This window comes from Siniperca chuatsi, linkage group LG7, assembly GCF_020085105.1.
Source record: "Siniperca chuatsi isolate FFG_IHB_CAS linkage group LG7, ASM2008510v1, whole genome shotgun sequence".
Taxonomy (NCBI): Eukaryota; Metazoa; Chordata; class Actinopteri; order Centrarchiformes; family Sinipercidae; genus Siniperca; species Siniperca chuatsi.
Genome location: NC_058048.1, coordinates 6,306,376 through 6,324,549, shown reverse-complemented (window position 1 = coordinate 6,324,549; position 18,174 = coordinate 6,306,376). Strand labels below are relative to the sequence as shown.

The 18,174-nt window shown below is 42.8% G+C and overlaps 1 protein-coding gene across 1 annotated transcript in view; it reads left to right on the top strand.

Annotated features, from left to right (window-relative positions):
* Positions 1–16,791, top strand: part of LOC122879504 (eukaryotic translation initiation factor 4 gamma 1-like) — a 42,957-nt gene extending 26,166 nt beyond the window's left edge. The window contains exons 12-33 of the mRNA XM_044203675.1: positions 1,505–2,515; positions 2,655–2,743; positions 3,015–3,216; positions 3,774–3,907; positions 4,282–4,407; positions 4,513–4,923; positions 5,758–5,904; positions 6,120–6,356; positions 6,535–6,639; positions 8,622–8,915; positions 9,206–9,317; positions 9,418–9,532; positions 9,725–9,984; positions 10,102–10,229; positions 10,713–10,885; positions 12,812–12,937; positions 13,066–13,147; positions 13,359–13,457; positions 13,765–13,899; positions 14,506–14,587; positions 14,832–14,972; positions 15,231–16,791. Of these exons, the coding sequence (XP_044059610.1) occupies positions 1,505–2,515; positions 2,655–2,743; positions 3,015–3,216; positions 3,774–3,907; positions 4,282–4,407; positions 4,513–4,923; positions 5,758–5,904; positions 6,120–6,356; positions 6,535–6,639; positions 8,622–8,915; positions 9,206–9,317; positions 9,418–9,532; positions 9,725–9,984; positions 10,102–10,229; positions 10,713–10,885; positions 12,812–12,937; positions 13,066–13,147; positions 13,359–13,457; positions 13,765–13,899; positions 14,506–14,587; positions 14,832–14,972; positions 15,231–15,412 (4,391 nt within the window). The 3' untranslated portion in view covers positions 15,413–16,791. The remainder of the gene's footprint in view (positions 1–1,504; positions 2,516–2,654; positions 2,744–3,014; positions 3,217–3,773; positions 3,908–4,281; positions 4,408–4,512; positions 4,924–5,757; positions 5,905–6,119; positions 6,357–6,534; positions 6,640–8,621; positions 8,916–9,205; positions 9,318–9,417; positions 9,533–9,724; positions 9,985–10,101; positions 10,230–10,712; positions 10,886–12,811; positions 12,938–13,065; positions 13,148–13,358; positions 13,458–13,764; positions 13,900–14,505; positions 14,588–14,831; positions 14,973–15,230) is intronic.
* Positions 16,792–18,174: the final 1,383 nt, after the last annotated feature.

The following is an 18,174-nucleotide window of genomic DNA, read 5'->3' as shown; positions in this document are numbered from 1 at the left end:
TCTAGACTGCAGGTCATCCCAAGACCAAGGGCTGTAATAAAATAGACTCTTTTTACCAGACTCGTTCCGCACATGTTGCACCTTTTTTAAGTTTAGCGTATCTAAGATTGTAGGTATTATGTACACATTCAAACTTAGAGCATGTATAAATGGGTAATCTGCCCAGAATGGCCTTGTACATTAATATATACCAGTGCTGCATCCTGCTCATAGCAAGTAAAGACCATTCGACCAGAGTTTATGTAGTGATGAGTCCTGTAGCCTGAATTTGAAATATATCTCAAAGCAGCATGATAAAGTGGGTCACATAAGGTCAAAGTAGTGGGACAAGCAAATCTGTAAATGGTATCATCATAGTATGAGTACCTGTATAGAACCAAGGCATGTGTATTAACTTCTAATATATTTAATGCAGTTATTATTTTATTAAGGATCTTATTTTTGCAGTGGCAGGTTGTTTTGTTCTGCAGAAGTACTTTAACTACTACTACTACTACTACTACCACTAATAATAATAATAATAATAACAATAAATGTTCCTATTTGTCCATTTGCATTTTCAAAACAGTCCTTAGCTTTCATTTAGCCTTTTAAATAGGTCTTAAATTCAACTTAAGCAGCAGTATTCTCAAAGCATTTTATCTTATATTGTGTGAAAATGACACTTACATTTCGACAGCTTATGGTTTCCTCTTAAGATCAATCTACCGTTCAGAGCAGTAGATGAGGTATGGAGCTGTAAGCGAAGAGAAAGATTGGGTTTGACCTTGTTGCTATATATGACCTCATGTTTCATGAATGAGCTTACTTACTACAGTAATTGGTTAAAAGGGGAATAAATCTAATTAGTAAAACAAGCCAACCTTTTGTGAGCTTACATTTTGTAACAGTTAAACTGTGTGGATATAAGGGCATTACGAATTACAGCCTGCAGGGACAAATACTGTGACCAAGTGATATCAAACAGCAGCCTCTGGATAATAAGGGATTCATGAGTTCAACCGGGACAATATCAAGTATATTGTAGCCTCCATCAACCATTTATGTTTTGATGGCAGTTAATACATGTTCTGGTTGACAAATATGTCTTCATCTTTCAACTGTGCAATTATTTGGACGTGTTTTTCATCTGTAGGAGCAACTGCACCAGGTAGTCCAGTGATAGCTGTGATTGGATCGATAGCTTCAGACAGGCAACAGCGCTTCAGAAGAAGCTATACTCTTTTAATACTAACAGTTAATGCAACTGACTGTATTTTGTAAAGCTCAGCGTCATGAACTGTCAGTTTGAGGGCAATCCAGTACAATGTGATTTAAATCAGATTTTATTCAGGACATGGATGACTTGAAATAAGTATGTATGTGGTTGGGGAATGTAGGAGTGTCCATATACAGAGGGCAGGAGTTGTGGATTTTGGAAACATAATTGAGCTGATGAACTGAACAGTGAAGTAATAATAATGCTTTTCAGAAGTGTAACAACATTTTTTTTCCGGCCCCCCAGATGACAGAGGGAAACCCACCCCCCCTCCTCTGTCAAAGACCCCTGAACTTGCTCAAGGTGACCCCATCCCCACTGAGGCTGCCTCCTCTGACACAAACACTAAGTCCCCTTCCCCCCCTCCACTATCAGAAGTGGAGGACAACCCTCTTGACACTATTTCCACAATTGCACCCAGCGCACCTGTTGCAGATGTGATGGATGCTCCTCCACCTCCCAGGGAACCCACCCCACCCCCCCAATCAGCTCCTGAGGTGCCTGCCTACCCTGCACCCCTCCCTGACCCTGTCCCCACCTCTGCTACACAAGACAAAACAGACAAGAAAGCCACAGCGGAAAAGGAAGAGGTGGCGAAAGAGGACGAGGCTAAAGCAGAAGAGGCAGCTGCCTCTTTGGACACACCTCTTGCTCCTCCCTCCACCACTAACGGTGTCGCAGAGGTGGAGCCAGAAACGCCGTCAGTCATGTTGCCACCCAGTCCCCCGGAGGCCCCTCTGGAGTCTCCCATTGCACAGCCCGAGGAGCTCTGCCTCCCCAATGGCCTGCCGCTGCCAGCCCCTCAAGACCCCGAGGTGCCCGCCATCGGTCCGGCAGAGCGTGACGACAGCCCCATCGCTGAGCCTGTCACCAGCCAGCAGCCTGTCATACAGACCTCCACAGCCATCACTCAGGCAGCGCCTACACCCGTTGTCCAAGCCACACCTGCACCTGATGACCAGCGAGCAACTGCACCCGCTGTCCAGGAGATTCCTCCTGATCCAATTGTCCAGGCAGCACCCACCCAGCCTGAGGTCCAAGACACGGTTCCTCCAGTCGACCTAGACATCAAAGAAGATTCCCCAGTGCCCCAGTCTACCGCCAAGGAAGAGAAGCCATCTCCAGCAGAGATGATTTCCACAGCTGACAGCACCCCAGAAACAGTGCCCACTCCTCCACCTCCCACAGCAGAGGAGAGGGAGGACACTCCTTCTCCCCAGATGGTCACCCCAACCCCTGTAGAAACTACTATGCAAGGTCAGTTAATTGCAACATGCTAAAATATTTGATAGTTTAGAATTATAATCTCCATCCTCCATCATTAATAGAGAATCTTCTTTTGTCATATATGTTTGTGTTGATCTACGGCTGATTGTGTTTGTCTTCTTTCCTGTAGCTGCTGTGTCTGTGCCAAAGAAGAAGAGGAAGATGAAGGATCTGAACAAAAAGGAGGCAGTGGGAGACCTCCTGGATGCCTTCAAAGAGGTGTGTGCGCAGTAATGCATTTATTAATTAATTTCCATGCTTTTATAGCCTGTTTTAGTGAGCCTACAGTTATTTCAAATCTGTTGACACTGGCGAAGATTTAGATTTAAGCCTTAACTCAGTGTATAATTCAAATCAACCCCTAAACATGCCAGTCCAGTGAGAAAACGAAGTTTTAGCCCCCCCAGGGTGGTTTTATTTTACATATAAAATTTAACCGTTCTAAGATTGCAGTCTGGTTGTCCTAACCCCTCTCCCATCTTTGAACCAGGAGCAGGTAGTGGCCCCACCGGAGCCCGAGCCAGCCCCATTACCAGAGACCCAGCCCCCTGCTGCTTCCCCTCCTGCCCCAGAAGAGGCAGACCTGACCTGGGAGGACAAGGAGGACAAGGAAGACAAGCTGGATGCTGAGAACATTCAGCCAGATCCTCCCGAGTCGACCGCCACTGACAAGAAGTATCAGTACAAAGAGGGTGGGTCTCTGAACCTTGATACCTTTCAGTGCCTTATGCTGGCAATTCAGTGTGAGCAATGATCTTATCTCACTTACATTCACGAGTTAGCAATGCGTCATTTGACTACGTTTATGTTTGCTTCGTTGAAAATGAGGGAGTGGCATTTTACTTGATTGTGCTTCTGTTAATAGAGTTACAGAGTGTTCAGCAGAAAACGATAGTTATATGATGGCAAGACATACTCTTTAAACAATAAGACACACAAAGCTGTGATATCAAAATTTTAGGTGAATTGTAAGTCATGACCATTTGCCTTCTTGCAACCAGTAGTAAATGAAACATGTACCTTCAAAATCAAAGCATAAGAGAATAAGCTTTGTTTAAGATGGTCACTCATTAAATACTCCCTCTTAAATGTATCCACAGATGTACTTTGTGTTACACAAAACACATTTCCTGTACTGTACCTGTTCATTCATTTGTGTCTATTCTGTTCTATTATTAATGAATTAATTTACTAGCCTATCTACCACCTTGAACATTCTGGTCATTTTCTGTTTTGGTTTCTCTTTCAGAACAATGGAAGCCAATCAACCCAGAGGAGAAGAAGCAATATGACAGAGAGTTTCTTCTGGGCTTCCAGTTCATCTCAGCCAGCATGAACAAGCCTGAGGGTCTACCAGCCATCAGTGATGTTGTCCTAGACAAGGTGCAACCTCTCACACTAAAGTCATGGCCATACATTTAGTCTTGAATAATTTCTCTTATGTAAATAATTTCTTAAGTTAGTAAAGAACTTTGAAATTGCCTCAGTGTAGTTTAAATTATGCTGTATAAATACACTCACCTTCTCTTGCCATAGACAATCCACCCTCTCTTGCCATAGTCTGTATAGAAAAAAAAAAACATCCTGTGAGTCAGTGCAAGTTATTTATGCTAGGTGTTTGATCACCCCTGAAGCACTGATGGGATGTAATTAATGTGGCTAGGACTGGAAACATAAAAAGACATACAGATGACAGCATTACATCTAAGAGAATATCTGAATAAAGTTTCAATTTATGTTTATTTCTGTCTTTTCAGGCTAATAAGACCCCTCTGCGTCAGCTGGACCCTAGTCGTCTACCAGGAATGAACTGCGGCCCTGACTTCACACCCTCCTTCGCCAACCTTGGCAGACCTGGCATGGGAGGAGGAAGCAGAGGACCAGTAAGTTAACATTTTCTCAGTGTGATCCAAGAGCTCTGCACTTGAAGTTCATAGCCCATGAATGAAATGGCGTCTTTGTCCCTTCCTCACCTCTTCCCCTCCCAGCCTCCAGGTATGGGCATCGGAGTTGGTGGTCCACGTCGCTCTCAGCAGATCCAGAGGAAAGAGCCAAGGAAAATCATCACCAGCATGTCACTCGGTGAGGACGTGCAGCTGAACAAGGCAGAGAAGGCTTGGAAACCTTCAACGAAGAAAGCCGCTCGCAGCCGCACAGCAGAGGAGACTGAGGAGAACGATTCAGAGCAGATTAAGACCCAGGAGCTGTTTAAACGGGTTCGCAGCATCCTCAACAAACTGACCCCCCAAAAGTTTCAACAGCTAATGAAACAGGTGACGGATCTGACTATTGACACTGAGGAGAGATTGAAAGGAGTCATAGATCTTACCTTCGAAAAGGCCATCTCCGAGCCAGACTTTTCAGTGGCCTATGCCAACATGTGCCGCTGCCTTATGGGGGTAAGTGTTGCCACACACAATATGGAAATATTTGAGTTGGTTGTCATCTGTGTTTGTCTGTTTTAAGGTCTTGAATTCTACATCGAGTATAATAGAACCACATTAATTATGTCAATAATTATTTGGTGATTGCACTGATCGGTAACTCTGTTATATCACAATCAGGCCGATTGATGATCAGCACTACAGCACTAGGGCCCTTATCAGCATCTTATCACATCCTTGGGCCCTTTTATCAGTCCCCTCACCTAGGGATGATAAAAGTTGGGTATTTGATAAGGACATTTTATCATAACTGAAGTGTTACTGGCAGCCACTCAGCAATTGATTATCTAAGTGCATCTAGACCCGTTACAAATGGGAGGAAATGACAGGACAGACCTTTGAAAATCCGCTACCTGCTAAAAGAACACAACAGGAACACAACAACAATTGGAACAAGTCGGAAAGTAGTTTCTGATACAGGTACTCAAGCTTAGATATTGACCAAAAATCATTTAAATGGGGGAAAATAGTTTAATGAAGAAACACTTGAAAATAGTGCAAGTGTTTCTATGATTCATTTATAATTCAGATTACTTCACAAAGTTGTCAAAAAAAATTCAAAACAGTAACTTGACAAATAGTAAGTCAGGCAAAAAAGCAGGACTAATGACATCCTTGGAGGTGTTGCGGTGATGTGGTAACTGTGGCAGTCCTAGCTTACAAATGCCTCTGGTCCACTGATCTAAATGATGGGATTGAGGAACTGAGGAGCGACTTAGACTACATAACCCTATACCCTATCTTTTCCTGCTTTTTTTTTTAAATATACATTTTCTCTGCTCTTTTCAGCTTAGAGTCCAAACCACAGAAAAGCCGGTAGTCACTGTGAATTTCCGCAAGCTGCTGCTAAATCGATGCCAGAAGGAGTTTGAAAAGGATAAAGATGACGATGTGATCTTCGAGAAGAAGCAGAAAGAGCTGGAGGCTTCCTCAGTGGTATAGTACTGCCTCATAAAATATGGGTTGGGATCTTCATTTATGCACAAAAGAAGTCATGTTGATAGTTAAACTGTGTGTGGTGTAAAGTATTTGAAGGTGACCATATATCGGGAGGAAGCCATTATGCTGAGATTTTTTCATACAGCTAACCATCCCTCAACAATTTCCTTTTTTATATCACTCTTTGTATGTGACATTGTTTTCTCTGGCAGGAGGAGGAGAAGCAGCGGCTCACTGAGGAGCTACAAGACTCTAAAGACAAGGCCAGGAGGCGCTCACTGGGCAACATCAAGTTCATTGGTGAGCTGTTCAAGCTTAAAATGCTCACAGAGGTCATCATGCATGACTGCATTGTAAAGCTGCTCAAAAACCATGACGAGGAATCCCTGGAGTGCCTGTGTAGACTTTTGTCCACCATTGGCAAGGACCTAGACTTTGAGAAGGCCAAGGTACAACACACACACACTCACGCGTGCAGTTAGATAGTGTGATGAAGAGGGGATAGCATTCATAAGTACACACACCATATACGTACATATGCACGCTGATAAATGTGTAGTTACGTTAAGTTTTAATGTTGCAACTGCAGTGTAGGAGATAGACTCACCAAACTGCTGTCATCCTCAGCCTCGTATGGACCAGTACTTCAATCAAATGGAGAAAATAATAAAGGAGAGGAAGACCACCTCCAGGATCCGCTTCATGTTGCAGGATGTGCTGGACCTTCGACGGGTAAAGCATAAACACAGCACAAACAGACACATATACAGTACACACATGCTACTTTGCATACATAGCTTGGAGAATTTTAGCTTTTTCTAACAACTCAAGGAAAGTGGATGCAAGCAGAGCCAACCACACCGCATGAAATGATTGACAGTGGTCCAATGCTACCACCACTGCCAAGCCTTGTTGTCAAAACATTGCCAAAATTACACCATTTATCATAGCCAGAAGCTGAAAACTGAAATGATCATTGGATTTTCAAGTTTCCGACGGTCCTTGAACGAATCATCTCTTGTGAACACTTTGAACATGTAAAACAACCAAATCTAAGCTTAAAATCGTGATATTTCATCAAAATCACTTTATTCTACATGTCTCATTAAAAAAATTGCCAAAAACAAACCATTTGCACTAACCTGATCCTGTAAAAAAATATATATATATATATTAAATTCTGCACTCCTCAGCGAAAGTGGGAAGCTTTGAATCAGTCAGCTGACACCAATAGTCACGTGACAACAATTCAGCCAATGAGACTGAAGTGCAGGCTGTGTTTACACAAACAGATAGAGAGGGCATGGAGGGCAAGGATTCATGCAACGATATCTGAGTATATACATAGCCTCCATTTTTTCCCCCAGTATTGGTAACACTTGTGGGCACTTGGAAAAATGTTGTGTATATATAGATTCCGTTGTTTTTAGATTTTTGTAAATTAAATTAGCAAAGTAATTCAACTAGCAGTTATGATTTAAGGATTTATAACTGTGTTATACTGCACAAAAGACATTTTTGAGTTCTCCCTGCTTCTAGCCATGATTGTGCTGTTTCCATAGAGGTTCAGGACTTATATATAGCAGTAAAAATTAGCCCACAGCGAGTAAAAATGTGACTGGAGCGAAAAGCACCCAGAAACTGCTTGGGGTTCAGAGGGTTATCAAACTCATATGAGTCAGAGTTTAACAAGGCATTGCACCATATTACTTGCAAATACTTGATTACTGAATGTCACACTTTGCTGATCATCAAACACCCTCCCTTTTACTGAAGGATCAGTGTTGTCCAAGGTTTAATAATTTCCTTCTTATTGCATGCTTTCTGTGCATATGGAGTGAGTGTGTGAGTGTGTGTGTGTGTGTTAAAGATTATGTCTACACTAAGCCGGCTAAATTCGAAAACACATCTATTCCTCTCAAATTTTCTCTTGTTTTGGCATTTCAGTGGGGATAGAACTTTTGTAAACTAACCTGTAAAGCAGCATTTTCTCATGTCACACATCTTATTGTTGTGACTGTGCGTAGTGCTATACACACACCCAGAGACACCCATGCTGGTCCTTTAGCCCTGGGCCGTGTGAGTCTCATATATGGGGAAAGAAAGAAATGTATTCCTCAGCTCTTTAATGCATGGCAGCTCCCAAACACAGAGCTCCTCTGTGCCATAGGCTGAAACAACAGACTGTTCAACAAACTCCACCATCTCTTCCAGTAGTACATAAATTCAGTTCTACTTTTGGCTGAAATGACATGTTTTTAACTAGTTAATTAAAAATAGTATCTAGTATTTTCATTTGTTTTGTATCATGGTCATTTCCACTACAATTGTTTTGTTGTGTTATAAAGCCAGTTCATTCTAGTCTTGTTGAAGCTAATTTCTCTGAAGGAATGCTGCAGTCCTGTAGTTAGGCTCCCAGTCCCGCCCACACAGTGTTACAAAACTTGCTGTCTTCATTGTTTTTCCAAGCCAAAATCAGCTGCTCCAAGTCAGCACATTGGCCAAATTTAACTGTAAAACACATTTATTTCCTTTCTAGGCAAAGGCTGAAGTGACTATGATGTTGATCTCTTGATCCCTTTCAATTCTAGTCTCTCCCATAAACACCATAGTCATAATGTATCCATTGTCAGCATTAATACTCCTAGATGCCTTTGTATCGCCAGTCAAAATGAGAAATGCTACTCACAATCTCTCCATGCACCCCATCACAGAACAATTGGGTGCCCCGGCGAGGCGACCTGGGCCCCAAGACCATCGACCAGATCCACAAAGAGGCTGAGCTGGAGGAGCACAGGGAGCACATGAAGGTGCAGCAAGCCCTCGTCTCCAAGAAGGAGTCGGGTGGCGGCCCTGGAGGCAGGATGGGTGGAGGAGGTCCCGGGGGTCGTGGAGGCCCTCACACCCCAGGCCGGGGTGCTCCTCCCCAGGACGAGGGCTGGAATACAGTGCCCATCTCCACCAAGAACCGCCCTATTGACACCTCTCGCCTTAGCAAAATCACTAAGGTAGGAGAGAAAGGCATTTCACCTGGTGTTAATATGTATCGTAGTTAATCAGTTGGATGTACTGCACACATTAAATCTGCTAAAACTATGAAGTTTCATGGTTTGCCAGTTTTCACTTAGACAAACCATTTCTTTCCCACTTCATCACAGACTTGTTTCACATCAGAACACATTTTCATCTCTTTACCTGAAATAGGACCCATCAGAGATCTATTAAAATTCCATTAATGTTGTATCCTGTTTGTAGTTTTAGCAGGTAGTGTGTTTTTAACAACAGTCTCTTCTTTCAGACTCCTGTTCTTGACTTCAACAATCAGTTGCTTGCCCCGGGAGGTAAAGGCACATGGGGCAGCTGGGGTAAGGGCAGCAGCGGTGGCACCAGCGCCAAACCTGCAGATTCTGGTAGGTTTCCCAGACTGATGTGGTTATACATCAAATAAATAAAGTTGAGCACCTCAAAGCTAAAACTTAACATGGGCTTTGTGTGTATTTTCATCCCCAGGCCCAGAGTCAGGCGGCCGTCCAGCCACCAGCACTCTGAACAGGTTCTCAGCTCTACAGCAGGCTTCGTCCTCCTCAGGCTCCTCACTGGACTCAGACAGACGAGTTCCTCAGAGGTGAGGAGCAGGACACTTTTCAAAGCCAACTCAGTGTATTCAGACTTCTTCTGAATCTTCTTTCTTCTTTTACCAACAAATGCACTGTGGGACCCTACAGAGTTTGCAGTTGTGTGTTTTTGTTTAGTTTTTTTGAGAATCAGCCTCTGTGTTAACTTTCCCTGACTCAGCTCTCCCTCTGTCCTTCTTCAGAAACAGCTCTAGTCGAGAGCGCAGTGATCGCTTCGACCGCTCTGATCGCGGCAGCGACCGATTTGACAGACGGGACGAGCGACGGGACGACCGTGATCGAAACCGGCTGCAGGTCACCAAGCGCAGCTTCAGCCGGGAGAATGAAGAGCGGAGCCGGGAGAGAGAGCAGCAAGGGTCGGCCGATCCTGTCCGCCGAGTAGCGAGCATGACGGACGACAGAGACAGAGGCAGCAGAGAGCGAGCCAGGAGCAAAGAGAATGGTAGGTGCATGACATAGCGGTAGTGGAAAAAGGTTAATATTTGTACTTTTGCTGAGCATAAATTCAGATTTGCAGAATAGATTTTTTAAATTTCTTTTTTGTTTTGTGTGTGAACAGCTAAGCGGGAGACAGCTGCCACCCCTCCACCTCCCCAGACCCCCACCAAGCCTGCCTTGACCGAGGAAGAGCTGAACAAGAAGTCCACAGCCATCATTGAGGAGTACCTCCATATCAATGACATGAAGGTACACACTGACATGCATATGAAAATGAAAAGAAACCATACTTCCCTTACAGAGGAGCACAAATCACTTTCTTCGTGTTCCATTACTTTCTTGTAAAAATTCTCTGACAAAAAATGCTGAAAATGACTGTTGTCTGGTTTTGCAGGCGCATTTTTAGTCAGTGCTTTCCTTACCTTACCTCGGTGCATTTCCCCAAATAAGGTCTTAAAGTCTTAGCATTAGCAGTAACAAATACAGCTCTGATACGACTGTAGCAGACCTGTCGCTGAATAGAGAGGCTTCTGTCAATAAGAAAGAATTGTAGTGACAGTAACGCTGGAGTACCTGCATACACCGTTTCCTGTGACTCCCTCGTGCGTGTGTATTCCAGGCACAGTTACAGCCTTACAGAAGCGTGTCACCTACTACACCTACTAACAGCCATGAGAGGTGTGTAGCGGCCTGAACATTTGCAACAATCTGTATGCCCTTCTGTTCCAACAGGAGGCCCTGCAGTGTGTGCGGGAGATGAACAGCACTCAGCTGCTGTTTGTGTTTGTACGAAACGGGCTGGAGTCGACGCTGGAGCGCAGCACCATCGCCAGGGAGCACATGGGTCTGCTGCTGCACCAGCTCGTTAAGACCGGCATCCTCCCAACACAGCATTACTATAAAGGGTCAGTATGGAGCCCCAGAGAGGTGGTTGTGTAGGAGAAGTATGTAGTTATACGTATATATGTATGTATGTATGTATGTATGTACAGTGGGGCAAAAAAGTATTTAGTCAGCCACCAATTGTGCAAGTTCTCCCACTTAAAAAGATGAGAGGCCTGTAATTTTCATCATAGGTACACTTCAACTATGAGTCAGAATGGGGGGAAAGAATCCAGGAAATCACATTGTAGAATTGTAGAAATTCCTCGGTAAAATAAGTATTTGGTCACCTACAAACAAGCAAGATTTCTGGCTCTCACAGACCTATAACTTCTTCTTTAAGAGGCTCCTCTGTCCTCCACTTGTTACCTGTATTAATGGCACCTGTTTGAACTCGTTATCAGTATAAAAGACACCTGTCCACAACTGTCACACTGCAAACTCCACTATGGCCAAGACTAAATAGCTGTCAAAGGACACCAGAAACAAAATGGTAGACCTGCACCAGGCTGGGAAGACTGAGTCTGCAATAGGTAAGCAGCTTGGTATTAGAAAATGGAAGGCATACAAGACCACTGATAATCTCCCTCGATCTGGGGCTCCACGCAAGATCTCACCCCGTGGGGTCAAAATGATCACAAGAACGGTGAGCAAAAATCCCAGAACCACACGGGGGGACCTAGTGAATGACCTGCAGAGAGCTGGGACCAAAGTAACAAAGGCTACCATCAGTAACACACTACGCCGCCAGGGACTCAAATCCTGCAGTGCCAGACGTGTCCCCCTGCTTAAGCCAGTACATGTCCAGGCCAGTCTGAAGTTTGCTAGAGAGCGTTTGGATGATCCAGAAGAGGATTGGGAGAATGTCAGATGAAACCAAAATAGAACTTTTTGGTTAAAAACTCAACTTGTGTTTGGAGGAGAAAGAACACCATACCTACTGTGAAGCATGGCGGTGGAAATGTCATGCTTTGGGGCTATTTTTCTGCAAAGGGACCAGGGCGACCGATTTGTGTAAAAAGAATGAATGGGGCCATATATCGTGAGATTTTGAGTGAAAACCTCCTTCCATCAGCAAGGGCATTGAAGATGAAACATGGCTGGGTCTTTCAGCATGACAATGATCCCAAACACACCGCCCGGGCAACGAAGGAGTGGCTTTGTAAGAAGCATTTCAAGGTCCTGGAGTGGCCTAGCCAGTCTCCAGATCTCAACCCCATAGAAAATCTTTGGCGGGAGTTGAAAGTCCAAGTTGCCCAGCGACAGCCCAAAAACATCATTGCTCTAGAGGAGATCTGCATGGAGGAATGGGCCAAAATACCAGCAACAGTGTGTGAAAACCTTGTGAAGACTTACAGAAAACGTTTGAGCTCTGTCATTGCCAACAGAGGGTATATAAGAAAGTATTGAGATGAACTTTTGTACCTATGATGAAAACTACAGGCCTCTCTCATCTTTTTAAGTGGGAGAACTTGCACAATTGGTGGCTGACTACTTTTTTGCCCCACTGTATAACGCGTCTTTGAGTTTGACAGAAATGAATAGCTATAAAAACAGTACATAAGTAAATATAAATCCAAGAGCAAGTACAGTTCGATCAAACGCTGATCGAAGTGAGATGTATTCTAGCAGAGGTGGAAGTGTTGACTGAAATGAAGTTTATAACAAATTTAAGATGAGCAGTAGCCCACAGGGGAAATGCTGGCTTTAGTTAGTAAATTAGTCTCTGAAAAGTAAGTATTTTTTTTAAGCCGTTGCTTTAATTGAGAAATTTTTAAACTGTCTGTAGCCAAAAAACAAATCAATTACCATGTTTGTGTCAGTGTGGTACCATATTGCTTAGTTTTCCCATCTGTTGTGTCATTTTGAACTTGTTCTTAATCCTATAAAGCTTGAATAAACTTTAAAATGGGTGCCGTGTGTGTGTGTGTGTGTGTGTGTTTCCTCAGGCTTCAGGAAATCCTGGAGGTGGCTGAAGACATGGCAATAGACATCCCCCACATCTGGCTGTACCTGGCAGAACTGATCACTCCCATACTCCATGAGGGAGGCATCCCCATGGGAGAACTTTTCAGGTTAGTCCCAGGCCTCACTTGGCCCCTCAGCATGTTAGAAAGGGAAATCTGCAAGAGAAGATAACTTTTGGGTAGTATTTAATTTGTTAGTTTGATGTCTAACCTATGTGGACCGTTTATGCCTCCAGGGAGATTTCAAAGCCTTTGATCCCTCTGGGCAAAGCCGGAGTCCTGCTGGTTCAGATCCTTACTTTGCTCTGCAAAGGAATGGTGAGAACCAATCAATTATTATCCCTCATCTATATTATATTGTATCTAATAGTTTATTCTTCTGACCGCTAAGGGTTTTTAGTACCAGTAGCTAATATTTTATGACACTAAGCAAATATGTAAATTTGAATCAGCCATGATGAATGTTAGCCACAGTGTGATCAGCGAGTGTGTCCATCCATCTACAACCAATCTGTATCTTCCTCATCAGAGCCATAAAAAGGCGGGCACAATGTGGAGGGAGGCTGGCCTCCAGTGGACAGACTTCCTCCCTGAGGACGAAGACGTCAACAAGTTTGTGACAGAACAGGTGAGAGGTCGCTCACTAGCTTCATCAACTGAGGAAATTCGCTACAATATTAAACAGTTGTTAATCATCTATTAGGGGCCTATAGTATAGTGAGACTGCACTATAGTACCAAAGTGCAAAATTAAGTAATCTCCAGTTCTTTTGGTCAGGACTGTAGTCCATTTTCCATATTCCTGTGGTGAAAACAGATTGTGTAGAAGTTGAATGTGAGTTTGTTTTCAGGCACTGAATGAGAAGTGGAGTGAGTAGAGGTAACATGAGGAGTATGTTGAAAAGAGCCTGTTCCTGTCTCCATGGTGTTAACTAGGATGTGGAGTTCACACTGGGTGACGAGTCGGAGAAGAGCAAAAACACGGAGCTGAGCTCTGCAGAGCTGATCAAACAGCTGGACCGACTGATCCAGGACAAGGCCGACAACCAGAGGGTCTTTGACTGGGTTGAGGTTTGTATTCCTGCTTGTGTGTAATTTATAGTACTTACAGTATTATTTTACTTCTATCTTCATTTCCATTTGGTTCCATTCATGATCTTTACTTCTTTTTTTTACAGGTTTTGCTCATGTGTGTCAAGCACATGACCTTGTGTTTCGAACTGCATATTAATGACATCAGCCATACTAATTTCAGGGTGTTTCTTAAAAGTAAAGTGAGGTCTAGTCATGGCTGTACTATTTAGACAACATAAGACCAAATCTGACTAAAATGTACCTTTTTGGGGGGGCAACTTGTTTTATTAGAGCAGACCTGCTGCATGACAGTTGTAAGACATTTTTATTTTAAAGCAAGGGAAATGAAGGGCTTTTATAACCTTAAATGTGGGGTTCAGTCATTTTTGGGGAATCAATCACACAGAGAAAACATGCCAAGTTCACAACAGCTGCTGACTAACAAAGCAAACGGAGAAGTAGGAGTCTTACCTACATAACTCAAAGTTTGGATGTTTACAGGTTTCCAACATTATGTTGTTATTACATGTTTGCTGTTTATGAAGCTGTTAAGGTTGCTTCCAGTTTGTCTGCATGTGTGTAAATACATTTGTCTCTGTGCAGGCCAACCTAGATGAGCAGCAGACCTCCTCCAACATGTTTGTCAGAGCTCTGATGACCTGCATCTGCCATTCAGCAGTCATCTGTGAGTCAGCATGTACCCTTTACATTCCTCATTAAAGCCCACTAATAGTGGACTCAGATAAGGATGAGACAGCATTTCACTAATCACTATGGGGATGTCGCTGGTGTTGACTGAAATGTATGAATGAAAATACCTTAGTGAGTTACTAGATATAGTCCAGTGTATCTGTTGTAGCATGTCAAGTCAATCCTAACTCAGACTATGCCTTTGTTAAATTATGTTTTCCTAAAATGGCTGCCTGTAGGTGAGAACCCCTACAAGGTGGATGTTGACCAGATCAAACAGAGGGCCAAGCTGCTGCATAAATACCTGAAGGATGAACAGAAGGAGCTGCAGGCTCTGTACGCTCTGCAGGCCCTGATGGTGCAGATGGAGCAACCTGCCAGTGAGTGGCTGTCTTCAAGCTCATAGTATCCCTGTTATCTTTTGTTGCCACTTTTAGATACTCTAACATTTTGGTTTTGTACAATAGTTCTATATGTTATTTTTTTTCTGCAAAAATAATACAGGCAAAATGACTTGAATGTCAGGTGTAAATTCTGATAAATTGTTAAGCTTTTTGATGTGAAACTGGTTTTAAAATTTTGCTTAAATTGTCATTAAATATTTTGTGAACATTTCCTGTCTCTCTTCCCTCCATCAGATCTGCTGCGGATGTTCTTTGACACTCTTTACGACGAGGACGTGATCAAAGAGGAGGCCTTCTACAAGTGGGAGTCTAGCAAAGACCCCGCCGAGCAGCAGGGCAAGGGCGTGGCCCTCAAGTCCGTCACCGCCTTCTTCACTTGGCTCCGCGAGGCTGAGGATGAGTCTGACAACAGCTAGGGCCCCATCGGACCGCTGGGAGAACTGGTGGGAGTTTAGGGAGGATCCTTGGGGAGAGCGAATGTTCTATGGATGATTCAGAAGACTCTGAATCAGCAAAATCCTTCTGCATAAACAGAAAAAAAAGCAAGAAAAAAAATTCTTCAACTGGGAGAGATTGTATTATGGATCGAACGTTCGATCATGTAATTTTTTTTTTTTTTTTTTTTTAGTTTTGGGTTTGTTGTTTTTCCTTGCGCAACTGAATGTCTTTTTTTGAAATAAATAAAAATGCAGGATTAAATACACAGAATAGATTTGAGAGAGAGAATGCTGAGAAGCGTTACAAGCCGTGGGAGATAATGCTGTTTCCTTCAGTATTTTCTTTTAGGTTTATCTCCTATTTCAAATGGCTTTTCTTCGCCACGGCAACACTATTCAAGACACTTTGCTTAATGACAGATATATAAAAAAAACTTTAAAAGGCGGTTCACATCTATATTTTTGATGACTTCATCCTTCATCATGTGGACACGACACAGCAACATTGTCACGTCACATGTACGGTGTTTAATCTACATGACACGCTTGTGTAGACGGCTAGCTTTTTTTCCGGTGTTGGATGATTGGAGTGTATGTTTTGTAATAAAATAGAAAACTACAAAGAAAAGTGGCGAGAGCTGTCCAACGGACATTTCAGATAGGAGGTGAAGTAACGGTTGTGGACTCCCGAGGATTTCACGCAGATTTTATGAGGATGGTGTCACTATGGGGACTGGCGATGAACATTGACCATTTTGCTGCTGGGGAGTGACGATGCTTCCCTGACGCCCAAAACCCCAGTATACCCTCCAATGTCTCTGTTTCGCTTGTTTCCTGCGCTTCAAAAACAAACTGTGGACTGAGAAAGAGAGCGAGGGCTCACGGCTGCACCCTCCTACAAAGCCTATTGTCGGATTTTAAAAGATAAAATATCGTTATTGAAACATGAAAAAAAGTATACTGACAAAAATCCACTTTAATGAAAAAGGACTTTAAGAATAGTTTAACAGTACGAATCCTAAGGCCTTTTCTGCTTCCATGAGTGGAAATGCATTTCAGGAGAGTTCTGTAAATATATGATGGATTGTTTTTCTTTTTTTGTTTGTTTGTTTTGGGGGGGTTTCGAAGAAAAAAATGCTCTTTTCCCTGTATTTATATTTTTCTCTCCTCAGCTGGCAGAAGGTGCTTGTAATTATCCAACCCAAGTCATTGATTACGATTTAATTGAAAATTTGTACATACTTTTTTGCTTTACTTTATTAAAAAGATATTTAATTAAAGAAAATTAATGCCTCTTTTCACATCCAAAACTGGAAGAGATAATAAAGATTGTTGCCAATAAAAGAGAAACTCCCATACTTGTGCATTTGTGAAGACTGATTGGAGGCTGATTTTCCTGCTGATGTAGGACTGGCCTCGCCGATCCAAATACTACTTTCCCTCTGTTCTGCCCCACAGCAGAGCTGATCTCCTCTGTTGTACGTTAACAGTCAGCAGCACAATCAGAGCTGTTTATGGAAAAGCTTTGTTTTGTATATACTTTTGTTTTTTGTTGGTTTTTTTTATAGGAATGGTGTGTTTCCATGCTGCTGAGGGGTTAAAAGCTAACCTAGAGAAAAAAGGTTCAACCTTGTAGCTCTGATCCGAACTCTGTAAATGATGAACCATGTAGGATCTCAAAGTATTTTAAAGGTGCCTTGGGGAGTTTTCTTTTAAACAAAGTTTCTGTTTACATTCAGTGTTTCTCAAATCCTTGAGGTCCAACAAACATGTTTAATGCGTTCCTTCCTCATTTGCAAAGCTGTTTGAAAAGTTGTTGAAATTTTGAAACCTGCGTTGTTTACATTCCGGCGTTTCTGGCCGTGTTGCCGCTACCTGTAGATCGGTTAGTAATAGCCCTAATAGTGTAAAACCATTAGCCACAGTGTTTATTGCATTGCCTCCTGTGCATGCATGTGCATCGTAGTTACAGGCGACCCCCTTATAAAAACATTGCTCCATCCATGCTTGTGGTCAAAAACTCCACAGGGTGCGTTTAAGGCAGTCAGAATTTGCAAAGTTTCCTCGTGCTGCCAAACATGTAATGCCACCTCACATCGTGTCAAAGTGTTATACAGACTTTTTGATTTGACAAAACAAGTTCTACTTACTAAAAAGAAAACACAAGTCCATTTACTAGCTTTTTCTAGAGCTTTCAACCACATCTCATGGTCTTCATCTGCGGGTGGAGTTTGCTCAGTTGTCATCGTGTACTACCCCCCACCCCCCAGGTATGTAACTTAGGTCACGGGATGACAACCGAGCAAACTCTGCTGATGAAGGCCGTGAGATGGGTTTGAAAGCTCTGGTAAAAAGCTAGTAAATGGACCTTTATTTATTTCTCTTTTTTTGGCGGGGGGGGTCAAACTATGAACTAATAAACTTTCAGGCTCAACTCGTCTATAGGCATTCATTACGAGCACAAGCTGTAATAACAAGGTCTTTAATATTTTGGCCATGTTTTAAGTGTCATTTTTCTGAAATGGACAAGTTTCTATGATTACTGACTGTGGAGCAGATGCAAATGAGGCATTAGCTAATGGTAGCTATCTATAGTTAGCTAGTGTCCCTCTTTCTTAGCTAGCCTCTGGTCCACATTTCCTCACGTAGGATTTCTTTCATCAGTTTTTGTAAAAAAGCTGACACATGATACTTTGGTTTTCTGTCCATATTCTAAACTAAGTGGCTATTACAACTGTACT